The 22,047-nt window shown below is 57.7% G+C and overlaps 1 protein-coding gene across 2 annotated transcripts in view; it reads right to left on the reverse strand.

Moving 5' to 3' along the window:
* Positions 1-104: 104 nt before the first annotated feature.
* VAC14 (VAC14 component of PIKFYVE complex) overlaps positions 105-22,047 on the reverse strand; it is a 94,191-nt gene continuing 72,248 nt past the window's right edge. Inside the window, exons 15-19 of one of the 2 annotated variants that reach the window (XM_074370449.1) lie at positions 10,012-10,186; positions 8,836-8,954; positions 7,555-7,634; positions 5,383-5,533; positions 412-721 (exon numbers count right to left, since the gene is read on the reverse strand). In XM_074370449.1, coding sequence (XP_074226550.1) covers positions 559-721; positions 5,383-5,533; positions 7,555-7,634; positions 8,836-8,954; positions 10,012-10,186 — 688 coding nt within the window. In that variant the 3' untranslated portion in view covers positions 412-558. Of the gene's footprint in view, positions 722-5,382; positions 5,534-7,554; positions 7,635-8,835; positions 8,955-10,011; positions 10,187-22,047 lie in introns of both variants that reach the window. The other variant, XM_045521400.2, reaches the window with a different exon arrangement.

Below are 22,047 nucleotides of genomic sequence, written 5' to 3' on the forward strand. Positions count from 1 at the left end.
CCACCATGAGAACAAGTCTCTGGGGGCAGGTGGCAAGGTCCTGGGACAGCTGCAGTGCTAGGCAAGAGATGGATACTGGTGGGAAGGAGCAGGCCAGGCATGGGTTGAGGGTTTTCTGTCCTTTCTTTATTGGGGCAGGGGGTGCATCATTCATACGGACTTCTGTGCTGGTCCCTATGTGCACACAGGTGTGTATACACATATGTACACACACGAATGCATGAGGCCAGAGCTCTAGTGGGCTCGGGAGGTCAAGCTCTTTTACAAGAGAGCATTAGAAAGAACGTGATTCCAGAAGATGGGAGCTTCTGCAGCTGCAGTCCCACACTGGTGAGAAGCCAGCTCTATGAATGCCAGAGTGCAGGCGACTATCTGGGGGCCTGGGGCCTGTGAGAGGAGTGTGGGTGGACAGAGCCTCTGCCCCTCTACCCTGCCCTGGGCTGGTGGCCTGGCCCAGCCCTGCCCCTGAGGCAGGTCTCCGGGCTCTGTGGGGAGGGGTCCAGAAGACCCTAAGTGCTCCATGGGACCCTCCATGGGCCCTTCTCCATGGCAGTCCTGTCAGAGGACAACCCTCCGGTCCAGGTGATCCCCACGCCCACTCCGCTGATGCCTCACTTCCAGGTGCTTCTTCTGGACCCTCTCGAAGTGCTGCAGCAGCTCTGCGTAGTCGATGCTTGGGGAGTCTGCTTTCTGCAACTTGGGGGCTGCCTTCAGACCGTCTCTGGGGAAAGGGAGCAGAGGGGCTCAGTGTCAGTGTCTCAGCACAGGGGGATGCTGGGGGGCAGGCAGCACCAGCCACAGGAGGGCAGTGGGGTCAGGGCAGGTCCACTGGCTGATGGAGCCCAACCTCCATCTCAGGTCAGGCAACCCTTCCCCAACAGTCAGCCCCAAAGAGTGGGGAGCCCTTTGAGCACCCTGTCCCCCACAGTTGGTGGGACTAGTCAACACTGCTGCTTGGATATGCCCTCAGCTTGTGGGTTGCCGATGGCGCTCAGAGCAGGCATCACATCAGGAAGCATTTCCTGTTTATGAGTGGCTCCCTTTGGGGTGAATGCCAGGGCTAGCAGCCAGCCAGGAAGCCAGCTGGGGCCTGGAACAGGGTCCAGAGAGAAGAGGGAGGAGGCAGCCTGGCTTCTTCTCTGGGGTAGGGCTAGGGCCAGGGACCACAGGGATGGCTGAAGAGTTTCTACTGGGACCTCAACTTCGCAGAACGTCTGTTTTTGAGTGTTGGGGCCCAGAGGCCTGCAGTTACTCTCTGTCCCTGGGGAAGGAGAGCTGGTCTTACCACTGTGCAGCTGATGGGTCCCAGAACTCCTCTTGTTACCACCCTCCCCAGCTGCTCCATATAGCAGCACAGGTTGTGCACTGCACCACTACAATGTGCCCGATGCTCCCTATAGTTGGGCAACACAGTAGCCCTGCTGTCCCCTTCAAGCCCAGTGTTTAGCTTGTACCCGGGGACTAGATCCCCTTGGGCCCCTGTCTCATTCCTAATCATCACCCCTGCATAGACTCTCATGAAAGACTCTTCTCCACCCTCATTTTGGCCTCACTGGTTTGGGGAAGCACATCTATGTGGGCTGGGAGAGATCTGCTTCCAGCCTCCAAGGCCTGGTGGCCCTGATAAGGCTGTGGGGCTGTTTAGCTAAGCAGAGAATCTTTGGGCCCTTTGAGTTCATAAGGAGATTCCAGTAGGGTGAGGGGCCAGGCAGCAGCTGAGCACAGGAGCTTGATAGACCTGGGTCCGACTGCAACACGACCACTTCCTAGCCACTAGACCTTGGGCGTGTAACTCCGTATCCTCATCTTTAGGGGATGCTGCCACAGAAGTCACCCCATAGAGTGGTTGAGGATTCCTCCAGACTTGACATGTAACAACTTAGCCTGATGCCCAGCCCCAGCCTAGGTACACAGTGGGTGGCCACTGTGGCTACAAATACGTCCTCTGAGGTGAGACCAGCCGGGGCCCAGCAGCTCAGTCCATTTAAGGGAATCGTGATGGTGCTTCCCCCAAATGGGACCCTCACCAATGAGCCCAGCTCCTGGGACGGCACAGCCAACCACTGGTCAAATCTTAAAAGGCATCTCTGACAGGCCACCAGGCTGCTGGGGCAGGACCAGGGGCAGTGGGAACTCTTCTCACAGTTGGGAGCCCAGAGGTGCGCCCTACTCAGCCTGTTCCCTTCCTGTTGAGATGCATCACCTGTTCCCTTCCTGTTGAAGATGCACCACCTGAAAACACCTCGGATGGGGGCTGTGGCTGCTTCCTTCCTGGGCCTCAGGCCCTGCCTCCGGAGGTGAGATTCAAGTAACGTTAGTTCCACGAAGATCAAAAGCAGCTGGGTGGGGCCTGCTCTAGGGGGCCAGACTGCGGGCAGCACTCTGGGGTCTGGCTGCTGCTTTCAACTCCCCTGGGAATGGGGGAGACACCTCCTTGTCACAGCAACCCTGTGGCCCAGGTGCCACTGCCCCAAGAGAGCAACCTGGGCTTCTGAGGAGGCTGAGGGGCACCCTGGACCTTGGAGCCCTAACTCCAGGGGGTGGCCTGATGCCACCCCAACCCACGTAGGCCAGGACGGGGGAGAGATGTGTAGGCCAGAGATGACACTAATGCTGGGCCCCATGGGTCTGTATGCTTCTCCCCCCGGCTCCCAGCATTAGATCTAGAGGAACTGAGATTAAGGGTTTCTGGGGAGATGCCAGCAATGGATGGCAAATGTGGGGTGACGTGCACAGACACGGCCAGAGGAAGGTGGTGGTGGGGAGGACTGGGCCGCATTTTGCTTTCTGGGCCCTCATGGAGGCAAGAAGTCCTGTCCCCAAGGACTCAGCCTCCCTGTGGGCAGACCCTTCCCAGCCTGAGGTCTTGGGCACAGAGAAGGGTGTGTCCATGGGGTGTGGGGACTCCTCTGAGCATGAAGGCTGGGGCTGTCTCCCTGCCAGTCATGTGGACACGGCTGCTGCTCAGGCCTTCATTTTCTCTGTATGTTTACAACAACCCTCAGGCAGTGAGTGACTGGGGGACACTCAGCCAGCAGCACAGAGTTGGGATTCCAGAACTCAAAGCCAGCTTTCTCTCCTGCCACTCCACCCACACACCTGTCACCAGGCTAATGCTGGTGAGTGTCACCAGCTTCTCCTTCAGGGGCTCCCTCCTGCCTCACTGAGAAGATGGTCCCTGGGGAGTGGCCTGGAAGCCTGAGTGCACAGGAGGGATGGACAATGGCAGATTCCTCCAGCTGTTCCTGGCATGCAGGCCTGTTGGGCAACCCGACGCTGTCTTCCAGCTGCCTGCCCCTCCCTGGGCTGAGACTGTCCTCAGCCCCCTCTCCAGGGTGGGAGCTGTCCCTCTGCACCCAACCCTGCAATCTGACCCTGCCCCCAGCTGTTCCTGAGGCCCCCTCCTCATCCACCACTCCCTGCCTTTTTCTATGACAGCTCTTCATAGGCCTTTGCAAAGGAAGGCTGGGAACCCAAGTCTTGAAGTCTGGGTAGAACCTCAAGGATCCATTTAGTCCAAATGTTCACTTACTGATGAAGAAACCAAGAGACCAGAGAGGGCAGGGGGCTTGTCTGAGGTCACACAGTAAATCCTCAGTAGAACCTGGACCAGATCCTAGTCCAGGCCTGTGAACCATACAGTGTCCCACAGACTCCTCTACCCAGCGGCCTCAGCTCTTTGGCCCAAGACTTCCTAACTCTGACCAGGGGAGAGTCGGAGGAATGATTCGTTTTCTCCAGCTTCCCTCTGCAGACTTGCTCTACCCTGGCTTGGGGTGCACATGGAGAGGGATCCGACTACTCTGAGCCTTCCTGCCTTTTCCAAGGGATGCTCCCTAGAGGAGGAGATGCAGCAGGCAGAGGTCTGAGAAGGGACTGGCCCTCAGCAGTATAGGGTCTGTGGCCTGGCCCAGAGGTCACGGGGAAGCAGCCCTTCCTGCCTCCTTCTCCCCTTGAATCGCACTTTCCCTCCTAAGTGGCTGCCAGGGTGACCCTAACACCCCTTGGGCACTGGAAAGGCGGGGAGAGGCCAGGCCAGTGAAGCACGGTGTGGTGGCAGGGCCTCTCTGAGAATGAGGAGCCAGAGGGGCTCTGGCCAAGGAAATCCAAATGCAAACTGAACTCCATGCTTCTCCCTGCTCCCCTAGGACACTCTGCACTGAATACCATATTCTAAGGATGACGTGGTGGCACCACGAGCAGCTATCCCTGCCACCTCAGCACTGTTGTCTGGGGAAAGGGGGAGGAGGGCAGGAGCCACACCTGCAAGGGGCTCCAGCCACTCCAGCAGCCTGGGGCAGACAACCCATCTGGTACCCCACACCCAGTCCTTGGAGAGGCCAGGTCAGGGAGTGGTGGTGGTGGCCGAGGCCCTGTGGGATGGAGCTGCACAGGGGCTTGGGTCAGTGGCCCTGAGTGCTGGGCAGGCCCATCTCAAGGCTGCCTGCATCCATCCCAAGGGCAAAGGCCTGAGACTTTTCGTGGGAGCGAGGCTCCAGGCCTGCCAAGCGGCTCTAACAGCCTGGGAGGGAATTCTAGACACACAGGGCATCTGATGCAAGCTGGGTGCGCTCCATTCAGTGTAAATCTTCTCAGTGGCTCTGCTTGTTTCCATGGTGACCTGACAAGTGAAATTTTCCATCTCAGATGCCAAATGCCTGTGGATGAGGCAAAGCCTCTAAGGGTTACCAAATATAGACATGACCCAACAGGCTGTGGGGGCTGGGCCAGCAATGGGTTCAGGGTGGGAGCCTGGACACCCCCGAGGGGCTGCAGCCCTCCTGCCCAGTGTCTGCCATGCTGGGCCTCTCCATGTAGAGTGCCTGGGACCTGTGCTTCCCACAGGCAGGGCCCGAGCAGGGGAGCCACGGGTGCACCCCTGCCTCCCACCTGACTCAGAACAGGGTTGGGAAGGTCCCAGCAGTGCCGGGGTGGCTCAGTGGCTTGAGGTGAGCCTCCACTACAAGATAGAGGAGGGCTGTCTGGGGCCTGGGAGCTCTCTGGCCCATCTGTCACCTGGGACGCAGTCTCTGAGCTGGGGAATGAACTGCATTCCCTGGACTTTCTAGGGGCCTCTGTTTGGGTGACTCCAGCACACCCTTGATTTTTAGGATTAACTTAACCCTGATTGCTTGGAGAAGGTATTGCCACTACCTACCTCCTCGTAAACACTCCCAGAATCCCCCAGCCTGGTGCTCTGATGTGGAAACGAGAGGCCCAAGGGCAAGTGGCTGTGGGGCTGACAATGTCTGCAGTGACAGGAAGTGTGATGCTGAGGCGGGGGAGACCCTAGGCAGCCCCTTCAACACTCTGCACTCACCAGGCACTGCTGACCCTGACCTTGCTCAGTGGCAAAGCCCTGCCCCCCAGCCGGGCACTCACTCTGTCTGCAGCAGCTCGGGGTTGGGCACGCACTGGAGCCGGTGAGAGAGCAGCTGGAAGGCGCTGCTCTGGGGCAGCAGCATGAGCAGGCCGTACAAGGCCTTGATCAGGTACGGGTTGTTCTTCACGTCCAGCAGCTGCAGGCGCAGATCTGTGGGAGGGCAGAGGGCAGGGGTCAGAGGGCAGAGGCCTGGCACTCCTCTGGACTGTCCCTCAGCCTGGCCAGGAGATGGCCCGCCAGGTGGCCAGGCCTTAGAGCGAGGCGGGGCTCCTCACAGCCAGACATGCCTGCCCCTCCTCCAGTGGCATCTTACCCGATGATCGCATCATCCTTTCTTCCTCCCTGCCCACCTGCCTTCTGTCTGATCATCCTAACAGTCGCCTCAGCCCGGTGACCCTAAAACTGCTGCCAGGCCTGGCCCCTCCACCACTGCCTCTCTGGTAATGAGGGGGCTGGGGGCCTGTGCATAACAGATTCCCCAGTCTGCTCCGCACGTGCCAGCACAAGAGAGCTATAAATAGGGTGAGCTGGAGAGAAAGACTGGATTAGGACAGCTTTAAGGGAGGGCAGGATGGAAAAACGCTTTCGTGTGTGATTAAACACACACCAGGCCCAGGAGTGTCTGGTAGATGCTTTTGGAAATCCACCTCAGATACCAGCCCTACCCCCACCACGCCAGCCAAGAGGAGATGCACCCAGGGCCTGCCCAGCACCCATCCCAACCAGACAGGCCCAGCTGTCTCTCCTCTGATCCCTTCCAGGAGAACCACTGGCTTCTACCTTTAAGGCAAGTCTGGGGCATCCTTGGTGGAAGATGAGCCGCAAACTTCTGGAGAGCCCACATCACCCCAGCAGCTGGGCAGGGCCCTTGGGGCCAGGGTTAGCCAGGAAGCAGGGGCCTCCCACAGCAGGCCCTCCCCTTCCCCCGGTGGCACTCATCTCCAGGCCCAGTGACTCCAGCAGAAGCGGGGCCCTGTTTTGAATCCAGGCCCCACTCTGGGCCCTAGGAAACTGGGCTTTGAGGCCAAGCCAGCCACCAGTGGGGTCTCGGCAATCTATGGTTGGAATGGGTGCTGGGAAGGACCAGGGTATGACTGCTGTGGTCACCTCAACAAAGTCCTGGAGGGAAGGTATTCATGGCTTCTCTAGGGTTGGGCCGGACTTGATCTCAGGTGAGAGCGTGCCGGGCTGCCACAGGAGGCCCTTGGGGAAGTGAAATGTTAGGCCGTAGGACCATTTGGGACAGGCTTTGATACACTCTGCTGGGAAAAGTGTCTCCCCTCCTGCTTGTGTCTCCCAGGCATCCGTCACTGTGGTGGCTGGCTGTTTGGAGAAGCTGTCTTCTGTTTGGATGGGAAGGGGGCCCTGACTCCTGGGAGGGCAGGATGGAAAAATGCTTTTGCCTTTGGGCTCTAGGGTGGAGGCTTATGGGCTCGCCTTGGGCAGGTCAGGGGCGCTGCCGTAGAGCAGCAGGCCTGGGCAACCAGCCTGGCAGGAAGGTGGCCGTGGGCAGGGCTGCCTCCTGGCTTCTCTGTCACACAGTAAGCACATGAGCTTCATTCAGAAAGTTCCCTGCTTTGGGGAGCAAGCATTGTATGTGTTGAGGCGCCAAGAGCTGCGCTCGGCCCAGCCAGCTGCCACTTTTGCACATTCAGCCTGGGTGTTACAATCAGGCAGCTCCTGCTTATCAGCTCCCAGCAAATGCCAACTCTACTTTGCAGAGACATGAGGGTGTGGCTCCTAGGCACAATGGAGCACGTGCAGGTGGGCCCAGGGTACTCCCAACTTCCAAGATCTAGGGCAGAGGGCAGCATACTTGGAGGGGTGGCTGGGGACAGCTCTGGGATGGCTGCCCCACTGGCCCTCTGACAGCATCGCTCCAGTTCTCCTTGGCGGGGTTGACAGTAATCTTCAGGTGATTTTTGCCGTCAGTGGGTCGATACCCACCTTGAGGCATGCAGGCAGGACCCGTGTTCTGATGCCACATGTCCCAGCCCTGTTCTAGCTGATCTCCTCAGCCCTGTCATCCCCATCCTTACACTCCTGACATTCCAGAAGCATCCCTGGGGTGACTGCCCTCCCTCCCCAGCAGCAGCCAAGAGCTGCTCTCTGAGCTTCGCTGCACCCAGCCTCCCTCCAGGCTGGCCAAAGGCCAGAGGCAGGACTCTCACATGTGAAGATAGGGCACTCGATCAGCTGCACCAGCTTGTCCACCTCTGTGAGGAAATCCACAGTGACCTCCAGGTCCCCGCTGAGTGGGCAGTCAAGGGAAGTCTGACCACTGACCAGGGCAGCTGGTCTCAACTGGGGGTAGGGGCAACCTGGGCTCGACCCAGTGGCACCGAGCACTCCTCCCACCGGGACCTGGCTTCCAGGCACTAAACGTGGTTCTGCCTAAGTGGGATTCAGCAAAGGACAGCAGCCTATTCTCCTCTGCCTTTCTGTCCCTCTAAACGAAGAGCAGCACAGCTGTCCCCCAGCACGGCACTCCGGTTCTGCTCCAGCAGCTCTCTCCTCTGTGCCCTCCAGTCTCTGAAAGGCTCTTATCACAGCCCTGCAGCCCAAAGGGGAGGGCTGGGCAGGAAAGGCCCTCATTCCTTCCTGAGTGCATACCTGTCAGCAGGGCCAAGGATAGGCACAAGCATGTGGCCTACAGTCCTTAGGTGATACCAGGGGCTGAGAGGAGCAAATCTAGGTTTGAAGGCGAGCAGGCACCTGGAGGGAGCCAGGCCAGGCTGCAGCTGACCCTCAGTGAAGGCACCTCAGGGCCCCTCTTTCCTTACCCCCAACTCCTGGCCCATGAGGGAGGAGACTAATTTTGTGCCCTAAGTAGCTCTCCAATCCAGGGTCACAAGCCAGGTGTTCACAGAAGCTGGTTTGCTTCACAATGTTTCAAACAAAATCTGACCATGGATGCCTTGCTCTGAGGCAGGCCCTGAAGTGTGCTCTCCCTCTCCCGGAGGCCACAACCCATCCAGCCTGCTTCTCCCTGTTGTGTCACCTGATGAGCCTGCTGGGCTCTGGCTCTGTGGCCCCTGAAGGTGTGTGAACGCCTCACCCGCCACCTGCTGCAGCCCAACAGCCCCCTGCTCCCAGGCTTTCTCTCTCTGCTGTCCCCCAGCACTAGGCAGAGGGCACCCTGCCTCTTTCCCGGGGTTCCCTTACTTAGGTGGCCTGGTAAGCACCTGTCTCTGATCCCCATTCACAAGGCTTCTTCCAGGGCCAGCTCCCCTCTGGGGGGGCCCCAGACATCCCTGTTTATTGCCAACAGCACTCTCTCAAATACATCCCTCACTGCGCTCTCATGGTCCTGATGTTGCCAGGCCGGGAGGCAGAGCCTAGGGTCGGGACAGGAGGATGGCAGTCCGGTCTCTCACGTGGGTGGGAAGGGGGCACCTGGCCCTGACCTGTCCCTCAGTGGCTGGGCGGGAAGAACAGTGAGTGAAGGATACAACTTCTGGATGAGGTCGTAGGCATGCCGGTAGTTCTGGGTGAGGAAGCAGAGGGACACCGTGGTGACTGGGTTGTGGCACCAGGAGCGGTACAGGCAGCAGAAGAGGTTCTGACTCTCCTGAGGGGGAAGAGGTGTGAGCAGTTAATAGAGCCCCTGCTCCATCCCCTCGGGGGTCCACAGCCTAAGATTCGGGGATGCCGGGGAGCCAGCTCAGCACCCGGGCTGTGTTTGGCAGCCCAGCTGGGAACGAGCTGTCACAAAGGAAACGCTGACAGCTCCTCCTCAGACCCTGTCATTACTCCTGGTCCCGCAGAACCACGTGGTGGTGGCTGTAAGGGCCTGGTCAGGAGTGAGTCTGTCCTTTGTGCTGGCATTTCTGCCCTCGGCAAATAACAGTAATTGTCCTCTCCAGAACTCTGTGGTCCTGGAGCCTGTGGGGCCAGGACAGGGTGTGACAGGATGGCGCTGGGGGGTGGATGGGGAGGAGGCTCCCTCAGGGCCCTGGCTCTCCCTGGCAGCATCCTCCCGTCTTCCTCCAATGCCATTGCTTCCCTCCTTTGCAGCCCACCATGCACTCGGGAACCAGCCTAGGAGCTGGGCCCAACTCGGGAGAGCCCCTGCCCTGAGGAACATTCTTCAGGCCTCCACGAATGTCTGGAAGGAACCACAGGAAGGAGGCAGAGGTGTGGCCTGGATCACTCCCAGGGGCTTGGCCCTGGATGCCCTCAGGCACGGGTTTGGATGTCCTGGAGCCTCCCTAAGAGGGGCCCAAGCAGGTCTGAGGACAGTACCCCCATCTCCAGCAGGGTTATCATCCTGAGGATGGCACACACAGTAGGCATAACCACGCCAGGTCCTTCAAGGTGGGCTCAGAACCCAGCCTATTCTATGTGTGAGGGGGCACTGCCGAGTAGGGGAGGGTATCAGGGAGGGCGTGTGGATCTTGGAATGGGGTCTGGAGTCTCCTGTGGGCAGAGACTTCCATAGGGTGGCTCCAAGGAAACTGGCTGTGACTCACTCCCATGGCTGGTGCTTACATGCAGCCAACCCAGAGGACCCATATTTGACACTGGACCAGGGAGACCTCAGGTTTTATCCCTGTCTCCTCCCTGCCAAATTCCTGGGGCCGAGGGGTGGGCTGGCACAGCTGTGCGCCTGTGTGCATGCGGAGTACCGGGGTCTTCAGGTCCTTGAGCTGGTTTCGCAGCTGGAATAGCTCAGTGGATGTAAGCAGGATGGTGTTGAGAGTGTGGACCATGGTCGAGGCGAACTTGAGGTCCTCTTCCCGGAGCAGGATGTCTGCCATCGAGTGGAAGATGTTCTCCGCATTCAGCAGGAGGCAGAGCTGCCTGAAAAATGCGCCGAGTGGAGGTTCTGGAAACCTCTGGGCCTCAGCCTCAGAACCCTCTCCCTGGTCTTATAGCTCCTAAGGAAACTTACTCTTCCCTGGTCTGGTGTGGGGCCCCAGCTCCGGGGCCTGGGGGAGGGCCACTGGGGCTGCTCACGGGTGCTCAGTGGACCTGGCTCCACTCCTCTCAGCAACTCCAGAGCCCCACGATCTGTATTTATCCCGCCACCCAGCCCCAAGCCAGAAAATGTTTCCTGAGACCAGCAGCTGGGCCTCTGGCTACCAGTGTGGTCAGAGGAGCTGAGTTACCTTTCTGATCTTGGCAACACCCCTCCAGTGCCCCTTCCTGGTTTTATTTTTCTGGATTGAGATTATCCTCATGTAAAAATAACACACATACTGGTCACCCATGTACTGTCCCTTTGCCCTCCCCCTGAGAGAGTCCTGGGGTCAAGAGCTGTTTGTGCTGTTCACAGCGGCTCCCCTGCCTGGAGCGGTGCCTGCAGGTAGAGGGGCGCGGTAGGTGCCTGTGGGATGAACAAACCCTAAGACAACCCTGAATTTTGCCTTCGCTGCTCTGATAATAAAACTCTACCGGTGGGGTAGCCAAGTGACTTGGCCAAGGTCTCCGGATTACTTAGGGTCAATTCTTCCTACCATCTCTCCCCTAGGTCTCTGCCCACAGAGGCCTGGCTTTGAGGGGATGAGCAAGTCTTCCTGTCAGGACTCCAGGGATCTTAAGGCTCTGGATCGCAGACAAGCAAACTTGGTGAGGAGGGTGGGGTGTGGCCCCGAGCCTTCCCTGCCTCCTGTCCAGGGTTGATGTCTCTTTGCCTGACTCCTAGTCTCTGCTCTAGGGAAGCACCCACAGCCTGGGCCTTAGGCTTGTGGGGTCTGAGGGGTCTGAGGCCCCAAGGCCTTGGGTGCTGAATGACTGAGCACTCTTTGAAGCCAATGTGCCTGATACCATCCATCCCAGTCACTGAACTCACACTAGACTCAGCATTATCAGGGTCCGGCTTCTTGTTTCCCTCCAAATACCAGCCATGCCTTGGGGCCAGACTGGAGAAGATTCTTCCCCAGCCCCGGCTCCAGAAAAATCCCAGAGCATTTGGTAACAGAGAGGCCAAACCACGAAGCGCAAACAGCAGGCAGGCCGTCTCCAGCCTAGGCCCAGCCGGAACCAGCAGACTTGGGCAAGAAACCACCAGAGAAATGGAAACAAGGTTGTTGGGGGAATGAGGCTTGAGGGTGGTGTGGGGAGGGCTCTGCTCCCCCCCGGGGTGGGTGTGTGTGTGTGTCCCCTGCTCACATGGTGTGGGTGTGGGATGGGCCACAGCCCCAGAGCCTGGTGCTCCCGACCAGCTGTGCCACCCAGTGTGTCCGTGTGACAATTTCTTCTCCTCCGACTTGGGGGTGACTTCTATCTGCACCATGAGGGCTACTCAGAGGACAGCTCCTAGACTAGTGACAACTTGGGTGGGGTGCACAGTATGTGGCAAATGGGATCCCTGGTTGGGTACCCCATTAGTACCATGGGTGGGGACGACAGCCAGCTCCCAGGTGGAAGCTTGGCCCTTCAGCAGAGGGCAGGTAGCACTTCCTGTTCCCCCCTCCCCCTGCTCCATTCTCCCACCGAGATGGGCCCCATCTCCAGGGCTGAGGGACAGAAATGTGTCAAGAGGGCAGGCTGGGGAGGAAGGGTAGCATTCTGACAAATGGTCACAAATGCCCGTCGCCTGCAGCTGCTGCCGTCTCCATGACAGAGGCCGACAGCTGAGGCTGCTGCCAGGCAGCACTCTCCAGGGACCACAGGCCTGAGGGACCTGAGGCAGCTGGGGAGGCGGGGGTGGTGCGCTCATGTGAGGGCCACTGGGGAGGGTGTGAAGGGGCAAACGATGGGATGGCGGCGGGGAGAGGTGGGTACCAAAGGCCTCCTGGTGTCCCCAAGAACCTGGGAACACTGACAGAACTACAGAAGGTCAGAGTTTTCTGGAAACACTCTGCTCTTGCCACCATTACACTCACCTCCGCTAGTGTTTCAGTAGCCCTCTGCTCCCTCTCTGGTTTGCACCTGTTGGTGGTCATGTCTGGTCCCATGGATATCTTCAAAGTCACCTCTAGATCAGTGGCTCCTACATGCGCCTCTCGAGCCCCTACTGAACTCTGGATGGGACAGCCACCTGCCCAGTGGATGCTCTGCCTGGCTGCCCGACGGGCATTTCAGGCTTGGCAGCGCCTTAGCACACCTCTTGGTTTCCCTCAGACTCTGGTCCCCCAACCTTCAGGGGGGGCGTCACCGCCCACCAGCCTCAGAAAGTGGCATCACTGGCCAACCAGCTGCTCCAGCCCAGATCGAGGAGTCCCCCTTGATCCCCGGGCCCCTCTGTCCTGTGCACCAGCCACCTGGGGACTCTGCCTGCAGGGCACACGTGCCTCCTCCTGGCCCGTCTCAGCTGTTCTTGGCAGGAGTGTCTTAAAAAGTCTCATCAGAGCATGGCATTCACCAGTGGCTTCCTGCTGGATCTAAATAAACCCAGCTCCTCACGTTGGCCTCCAGAACCTCATATTGGCCGCCAGAACCTCATGCCTTCTGGTCAGTTCCTCTCTAACCTCAGCTCTTACAAGTCCTCCTTTACTCACGACATGCAGCCTTCTAGAGCATTTCTTCTGTCCCTGACACCTGCCCTGGCCAGCTCTGCCCAAGGACCCACATGTGGCTGGCTCCTTCCGGCCTCCAGGTCTCAGCTCCAACACTAGCCCCGGTGAAGCCTCTGTCCCCTGCACCCACTCCCACCAGCCCTTTCTAAGGAAAGTCGTTTCTTTCCAAGCATTTCTTACTACTTGACTCATCTGGTTGATGGACTCATTTACTGGGTCCCTGGTGGTTTCTCCTACCAGAGCATGAGCTGAAAAGGGCAGGGCCTTGCCTGTGACTCTTGTGTCCCTCATACCAAGAATCACTTTTGATCATTACTGCATGGAGGAGCTCGCTGATCTCCGTCCAAGATTTTATGGACAGGCCTGAGACGTTCCTCTCCTCACTCCAGTGCATCCCTTAGCTCCTCCAACATGGGCCCCGGCCTGCTGTGCCAGCCTGTCTGCAGAGAGCAGCTGCCCTGATGGTGCACTTCTACCCTCTCACCCAGGGCCTGGCTGCCTGGCCCAGGGAGACCCCAGGAGATGACTGAGCACACGTGGCCTGAAGGACTGGCAACACAGCCCACCACAGGGTCTCCCCTGAACACTGCTGATTAAGCCAGCACAGGGGAGGGGTGATGGAGGAGCGGCAGCAGGGCACATGCAGCCGGTAGTCTTCAAGTCCCACCCATGGTGCTCTGGGTGTCTGCAGCTACCCTGGCTTCAGTGGGGTTTCTCTCCTGGCCCAGGAAGCCATTGGGCAGAGCCTGGAGGGCCTGAGGCAGCAGCTCGGGGCGGGGCGGCGGGGGGTGGGGTGGGCTCCAGCCCTGCAGATGGGCAGGGGCAGGGGGCAAGAGCAACACTGGGGGTTGTACCTCACCTCATCCGGCCTTTGCTGCCTCATCCCAAGGTCAATTGAGTTTGGGGAGAAGGAAGACAGCTCTCAGACCGCTCCAGGAAGCAGGAATGATAAAGTATTTGCTGGCTCCTGGGGAGACCTAACCACATGCCGAGTACTGTGCTGAGAGTGTTACACCTGTCCACTTGGGACGGGCCGGGGGTGACAGGAAAGGACATGTTCATGTCTCTAAGTGCTCACGCGGTTCAGGGCACTCTCTAGGCATTTCAGAGGAAGGCAAGTTTGGGTGGGTGGATAGGGCTGTACCTTGGAGAGCTCTGCACACCTGTATCAGGGAGGTGGGGGAGGGAGGAGGGGGTCCACTCTTCACCCAATCCTGAGTCCCCACAAGCCCAGCCTTAGGTTCCTCCTGTGGCATTTGCTGAGTTCTCACACAAGCCTGGACCCCCATGCAGAGAAGCCCTGCGCCGCAGGTCACGTAGCTGCCCAGGGGAGGAAGGAGGGTGGGTCTAGATCCAGAAACCTAGTTCCTTTCCGCACTCTGCCTCCTCTGTGCCTGTCATGAGCGGGCACTGGGGGCCGTCCCCACCCGGCGGGGCCTGGCAGATGGCTGCCTCACAGGGCTGCTGCGTCATCACTTCTCTGCTGAGCCCCCGCCTGGCTTGAGCTGACTGCCGGGCTCTCAAGCAGAGCATCAATAATGGAACACAGCTTGCAAGCATTAAAATTTGCCTATATTTTTTAATACCCATATTAAAATGCTATTCATCACGAGACAATGGCTTGGAAAATACTTGGGGACAAGGCAGAAAGGTGGGGCAGAAGGGAACCTGGATGGGGTCTGGGAGGTCACAACCTGGAGGCCCACCTTGGGGCCAGAGGAGGACAGGGGTCCACACATGTGTGCCCTGAGGTGGCCTCTAGTGTGTAGCCAGGGGCCCATGGAGGAGGCTCTGTGTCCCTCTCCTCCAGACGCCCTGCTGCTGCCTGGACAGCTGTTCCCCCACTTCCAGGTCCGGCTTCATGCTTGGGAGGGAACAGCTCTTTTATGTCTCCCTGTCATATACAGGAACTTGAGGGGAGCAACCTGCCTCCGGTTGTTTCTGAGGCCCCTGGGACCCAAGAGGGGGACCACCACTTTCCCTAACAGACTGAGACAGCACAGAGAGGCCCACACAGGGGCTTCAAAAGAACAAGACCTACACTGGGGCCAGAGGAAGGCCACACCATACCTGTCTGGTTGGTGTGAGCCTCGTGTTACTGTTGCTCCAACTACAAATACTGGCTAAGCATCCACATGCACCAGACTCTGGCCCTGAACGTGCACTGGCCTCAGCGGAGGCCCTCGCTGGGAGGTGCTCTCCAGATGCCCAGCCTGGCACCCACCTACTGCTCCTGCTTCAGGTAACAGGTGGGCCAGAGGGAGTGGGAGGAGGAAGGCATTAACTGGCCTTGCAGGTGGGTCAAGATGGGCCGATCATGCTGTGAGGCCACGTGGCCTGGGCTGGGCAGGAGAAGACCTGCCTCCTGGGGGAAAGGCATGGGCAGAGCCAGCCCCCTGGGCCAACAGGGAGCCTGGTGCTGTCCTTTGTTCTGTCCTGGGTGTGGGAAAGGGGCTACATGCTGCTGCTTTTCTAGGGACCTGGCCAAGGTGAAGCCTCGGTTTGGAGGACAAGACCTGCCCAGTAGCTCTGAGCCCTGCTCATCCCCCATGGAGGGGATGCCTGGGGTGGGCGTTCAGCCTGAAGGGTCCAAGAGTGCCCCTTATCCTGGCTGACAGAGCTGGCTTTGGGGTGGGCTGGTGGGTACAACCTACTCCATTGGCAAGTCAGCCCAAGGCTACTGGATGGGGACCAGGTAGATTCAAGAGATGCTTAAGGTGACATGGAGGCTGGAAGGACCACTTCCCCACAGGCCTTTCCCATTCTTGACTATCCCAAGCAATAAGCTGACCACATAGATGGGATGGCCACCAGCACAGGGCACAGAACAGCCGATCTGACAGGGAGAGACCCTGGATCTACCCTACCTAAGTGGAAAGAGATATTGATGTTGAGAGATGGGCATAAAAGCTGGGGGCGCCTCCTGCCTCTCGATGCCCCCCAGTTACTACTAACACAGTTCATTCCCTCTTCAACCCTTGCTCGCCTCCCTGCTAACTGCCCCATGGAAACAGAGAATTCAAAATCAGCCTCGGCTGCCAAGTTCCAGACTGCGAGGTGCACCCAGCTCTTTAACGCCGCCATCTGCTGTGTGGTCAAGGGGACGAGTCCTTCTTGGGCCTGTCCAGACCCTGAGGAATCAGGCCGTGTTAGTGCCACACCAGGGGCAGGCGATGGGAGTGATTTCATTTGGCACCTCCTGTTAGGTTGGGCCCAACAAATGGCTTCCCCGACACAGGAAGGTCTGTCTGCCATCACCTCAACTGCCCTAAATGCTCACAGAAGCATCCCCATCCCTTCCACCAACACTGCCCCTCTGAGGCCTTCCTGCCTCCACTTCTGCCCTGGGGCATGAGGACCACCTGGTGCCCTGTCTTGGCCTTCAGGCTGGAAGCTGATGGGTGGTGTGGACGCTGGAGGGCAGGTGAGGTAGGCCACCAGCTCTGAGCTCAGAGGGGTGGCTGGGTAGGCAGTCCCTCTGAGAGGGTTCGCACTCCCTCTCAGAGGCTGGAACTGAACACTGCCTTCGAGGAGAGCTCAGGGTGGGATGGACTCTGAGGCCCTCTGCAAGCCGGCCTCAGAGCTGGGCCAACTGGCTGGAGGGCAATACGCTCCAGGCACCTCCTGTCCAGGCATCCTTGCAGTGGGGCCGAATCCCTTCTGCTCAGAGTCTCTCCTTCTCCCTTGAGCCTGGGCCTCCTTCCTTCACCTCCATCCCCAGCTGTGTGCGTCCTGAAGAGGCTAACATCACAAGTGAAGGGATAGGACCTCAACAACTCTCCACTTTGGCCGCTAGCCGGTGTTCATGTCCCCTCAGTGTCCAAGGCCAACGGGACATGGGCTTTCCCGGGAGACGCCTGGAGCCTCGCAGCCAAAACTCTGAAGTGCAGCCTAATGTCAAGTACAGAAAACACAGGGACCCAGAGCCATTCCCACCGGAAAGGCCTTCCCGCCTGTCTCTGCCCAACAGCTGGGATCCTTTAGGAATTTAAAGAGAAAGCAGCTTTCAGGTCAGTGTAACATTAGAGTGGGGGAGGAGGGAGTGGCCTCCCTTCTGAAGTTCAGAAAGGTCCAGAGTTTCACTGCATCCGCCCCCCACTTTCCCCTCACTCCTCGTCCCTTCCAGCCCTCTGCTTCCCAAGTATGAAAACTGTAAACCTGTTTTATTTATTTCAATCAGTCCTCGGCAATGTGTGCCCCTCAGGGCAGAGGCAGCCATGGTAACCCTGCCAACTCATGCCTTAAAAACTCATCATGTTTAATGCAGTCGATGTGTCTGATACACTTTAAAGTTTCTTGGTGGGGTGTGGGGTGACAGGGGTAGGAAGAGTAGGCAAAAGGACTTGTTTTTCTGGGTCTTGCTGGGAACTGGTGGAAAGGGGATGGAGGGAGGGCTACGGCACGCTGAGGGAGAGGCGGAAGAAAGGGGTCTTTTGTCCACTTAGCTGTCAGTCTGTCTCTGTTTAAGAGCAGCACGTCCAGACTCTGGGGGGCCACAGACACCTGGGCTCCTCTGGGAAGATACCGTCAAGAAAACCAAATGGTCTCAGGCCTCAGCCCCTCTGTGCCGAGCCAGCCTCTCTCCAGGTTTGGAGTTTGCTCTAGGGACCAAGGTGAATGTAGAACAGAGTCAGGAGAGGTGACTTCCACTTCCTCCACTGCCCAGGGTGGTCTGTGGCGCTTCCTGCCACGTGAGGGGCTCTGGCCATTCCCCAGGACAGAAGACATGTGCACATGGCCCGCCAACCTGCTGGGCCTCGTTTCCCATGTGCTGTTAGCAACCTGGCCAAGTCTGTCTCCACTGTCAACTCCCAGGCACCTTTCCAGCCCCTTCTGGGCCTTTGCTCAAGCTGTCCCTGACCCCAGGGAGGGCCTTTTGCTCCGCTCCTGCCTCCCTCTTGCTAGTTCCCCAACATCTGCCTCCACTCCCCTGAGATCTGTCCCCTGACACTTGTGGTGTCTCCTTCCTTGACCTCAGCTTCCCAAGGCAGAAACCCCACCGGCCGGGCTCCTGTGGGCAACAGGAAGATGGATACTTGTGGAACAGGAAATCAATTGCCAGGAGGCGCCGGGTGGCCCAGGTCACTTCAGTGTGGAATCCAGCTTGCATGCGGAAGTGCAGGTGCGGGGGCCCAGGGAGCCAGGTGGGTTTTGAACCAGACATCGGGGTTTTGTGAAGCATCTGGTTCTGGCTGAAGCACTTTCATAATTTGAAAGGCAGGGACAATGTCCAGGAAAAGAAGCTGCACCTTCTGTCCCCCAGGGAGCTTGCCCCAAATAGGGCTGGAGGCAGGTCAGATGGTAGGGGTACGACCACCTGCTGGAGGCTCCAGGGACACCATGAGATAGGGTGGAAAGACCCTGGGGACGGAGGAGGTGTGCTGGGCACTGTGAGGAAAAGGCAGTGCTGGGAGGACCAGGCTGGGGTGAGGGGACAGCGGGAGAGGCTGCGAGAACATCGTGCTGGGGGCCATCTCTCCAGGCTTCAGTGAGTAGTGAAGGAAGCCCTTGGCTTCAGTGTTTCATCTTTTGAGCCCCCAGGGCAAATGAAAACAAAGGAATGGGCCACTAAAGGAAATCCTGTTGTCTCCACAGTGATCAACTCCACCAAGCCCTGAGAGATGGGGTTCCTGCCTCTCCTCTCACAGGGATTCCCTTCAGGTTGAATCACCATCTCCTTCCTGGCCACAGCCACACGTAACCCACATCTGTGAGTGCTTTCTTGACATTAGGCATGTCATGGACCTTAAGTCCTTTTAACACAGGACTGGTATTATTTTAGCCATCCTCTTCTACAGAGAATGAAGGTGAAGCACAGAGCAGAGCCTCGCCAAGGTCCTCATGTGGTCAGCCCACACTGGCACCCAAGCTCTCAGCTGCCATCTCCCTGTACACCCAGCTTGTAGGTTCCAGGGCCCAGCTGGCACAGGGGCTCAGACGTGCTTTTTCTGGAAGATGGATGGTTTTCTGGGAGGGAAGTGGGGGCACCTACAGATATCACCAGGCCTTCTGATGGACCAGAGCCCGATTTGCTCCAGAAACTTCCTGTGGTTCTGGGGCAGTTTCTATGCAAACCAGCTTCTTCTACCCGACCCTCACCCTGGGGCTACATCTGGCCAAGACAGTGCTGACCTGTGCCCACACTTAATTCTGCCCTGCTTGGGTGATGGCCTATCTCCAAGGAGTGAGGCAGAGTCTGGGAGGCAGGACCCAAACTCAGACCTGGATCGGGATGGGGGCAGGATCTATGGGGGTGACTCTATCAGCAGGTTCCCACGCCAGTGGCTGCCTGAGGTCCAACAGGGAATGGAGATTTCAGTACACTGACTCCTGGTGCTCCTAATCCAGGCTGAGACTGCCAGGAAAACAGCGACCCTGAGCCTTGCATGCCTGGGGGTCCCCTGGGTTGGCCGTTAGAGAACCAGATGGAACCTTTCCCCCCTTGAAGCCCTCTGAGCTCCGGCCCTTCCAGAAGGATTTCCTCCCCAGGATGCACTTAGTATCCCCACTGAGGTGAGCCCTGCCTGGAAAGAGGCTGCACGCTGCCTCAGTGCCAACTCTCAACCAGCTCAGCAAACTGTTTCCTGGCCCCAGACTGACTGTCATCCATGCCTCTGCCAGCTTCCAGCCAGGCTCAGAGAGGCCCTCGGAGATCAAGTGCTCATGGGACAAAAAAGAAACTGAAGCCAAGGGTCCATAGTGGTCCAAGCCACACAGCCAAGGCCATAGTGGAGTCGAGTCCCTGACCCAGAAAGTTTCATTCTTCCAGACAGTCCAGTGCTGTGTGTCACCTACACCAAGACACACCTCTCCTCCCTGGCCCAGCCCCCTTTCTACCTGATGGCTCCAGTTCCCTGTGACTGGACTGCCCAGGGCATAGACACCCTTCAGTCTATGATATGTGACCTTAATCAGGTCCTTGGAGGTAGAGTCTGTCCTAGGACAGGGAAGCGAAAGGTAACCCTGCATCTCTGCCATTTCCCCCTTCAAACTTTGGGGGTGACCTTCTGAGAAATGAGGCAGGCAAGTAACAAGTTTTGGGAGCCAGGGGAGGCTGGCTGAGGCTGCTCCACTGTTCCTGGGAATGGCTTAGGGACACCCCATGCCCCAGTAGTCTTCTTGTTACCAAGCTGCTCTGTTCATGCTTTCCTTTACTTCATCCCACTATTTCCAAACTAGTCCTTTGTTTCAGGCCAAGGGATCACTTCCTGCTACTGTTTATATGACCACAAACACTTACAGATGGCGAGCACCTCTCTCTCACCTCTGTCACTGTGGAGTTCAGAAACTGAGGCCTTGAGATCCCAGGACTCTGCTCCTCTAACCTTAAAGCCACGTACCCGACTTGGGTCCAGTGTTCCCATGGTCACTGCAAGGAGGCCAGAATGTCCCCCATCTCAAACTCTTCACCAAATGGGCTGTCCTTGCAGGGGTTGGTCCAGAGTGATCATAGAGATTCACTTCTATCTTACTTCCTGAGCTAACTTTCCTCATAAGGATTAATGTGCTCTGAAGTGTTCCCATCAGGGGGGCTGTCATTTTGCTTTCCTGCCCTTGGGCGCCACACACACCTCTCAGCAGGGAACCACCACGCCTTGTCCCATCAGTGTCCTTACCAACCCAGATGGTCACACAATTACCCTCCAGAAAAAAGAGTGCCCTCCAAGCCAGGAATAGCCCCTTACTGAGAGACCCCTGACTCTGGTTGTACACTGAAGTCATGTGAAGACCATCTGGGACACCAAGACCACGCTCAGGCCCACTCCGGGATGTCGGCAATCTGTATTCCTAACAGGCTTACAGTCAGGACTGAGAACCACTGCTCCCAGCTTCCACGGCTACCAGCCTGGCGATGCCACTCTCCGAGTGGAAATGGGGAGATTCCACCAGCAGCCCCAAAGAGCGCACAGCTGCAGAGTCTGGGCTTAGTTTTGGGTGAAGACCCTCACGACCTCCTCATGACCACACCCCCACCTCCCCAGATCCTGGGTCCTAGTTTTCCCTAAGTTTCTGCCTCATCTCCACCTTAGAGCCCTAAGTCCTTGGTACGCAGCCACGATTTGCTCAGTTCAGATGGGAAGAACAGGAGATGAACTCTCAGGCCAGACCTCTGCTTGCCCAGGACTGTCCTGCCACCCTCTCCTAAGGTGGCGTCACCTCTCCCAGCCTGAGATGCGGATGTGCTGGGGGAGGAAGCTCAGCTCCAGCCTGCCTCTGGCATGTGCCTCTCCCACTTTTCTGGCTACATTTGGCTTTCACAGGAGATAACAGTCTTCTATCAGGGAACTAGAATGATTAGTGTCTTTCTGGCCTTCAGATCTTTAGTATGGGAGTTTTATGGAATTTTATGAACTGAGATTGTTTTCTGTAGCTCTTCACAAGTGCCCACTTAAAGGGCACTGAGATAAATGGCAGAAAACAGAATGAGAAGTGAAACACCAAAGCCCACTGCTGGTAACAAAGAGCAAATATCAGAGTAGCCTCACTGCGGAGTCTCTTGGACAATTGTGAAGAGATTGAAGTGAAAGGGCTGGGAGGATGGAAGGGTCACAGAAGAAAGGAGGGGACAGAGAGAGCGTGGAGGGGACTCCTTCAGTCCTTTGTGGCCACATGGAAGGGGGAGGTTTCTCTTATTTGTACCCTCATCCACCCCAACATGAGGCTGAAAAAATTCCTTTTATGATCAGTCATTTTTAGGGAAATTTAAGATGCATGAAATAGGCTTTTCATCTGAATGTTCTTTTCCAGCCCAGGAAATCTTTATCGGATTAAATGCATGAGAATGAGAAGGGGCCCCATATGTGAGGCATCTGTTAAGTTCCTCTGGTGACAGTGTCCTGCAGGTGCCTGAGGAGTTCCAGGTCTTAGCTACCAATGAGGCCCCTACACCCCAGGAGAGGTGCCAGGCCAGGAGCCTGCTGGGGAGCCACCCGCCACCCCATCATCACACCACTGCCCATTGAGCAGAGAGACTGGGCCACTGCACGTAGAGAAACGGGCGATGGCATTTTAACACCGATGTGGCAGACTTGATAAGGGAGAGTGACCCTAAGCCAGTCTGCTTTGACCAAGAGATTAGAAGGCAGTGTCCTAGTGAGCTCGGGATCCTGAGGGAGCTACGCCTGCTGAACGCCAGGTGATGTGAGTGAGTGAAAACAGGGCAACTGTGAGTCTGAATCCTCTGCTAGAAAACCAGGACCA

This window comes from Camelus bactrianus, chromosome 9 (assembly GCF_048773025.1).
Source record: "Camelus bactrianus isolate YW-2024 breed Bactrian camel chromosome 9, ASM4877302v1, whole genome shotgun sequence".
NCBI lineage: Eukaryota > Metazoa > Chordata > Mammalia > Artiodactyla > Camelidae > Camelus > Camelus bactrianus.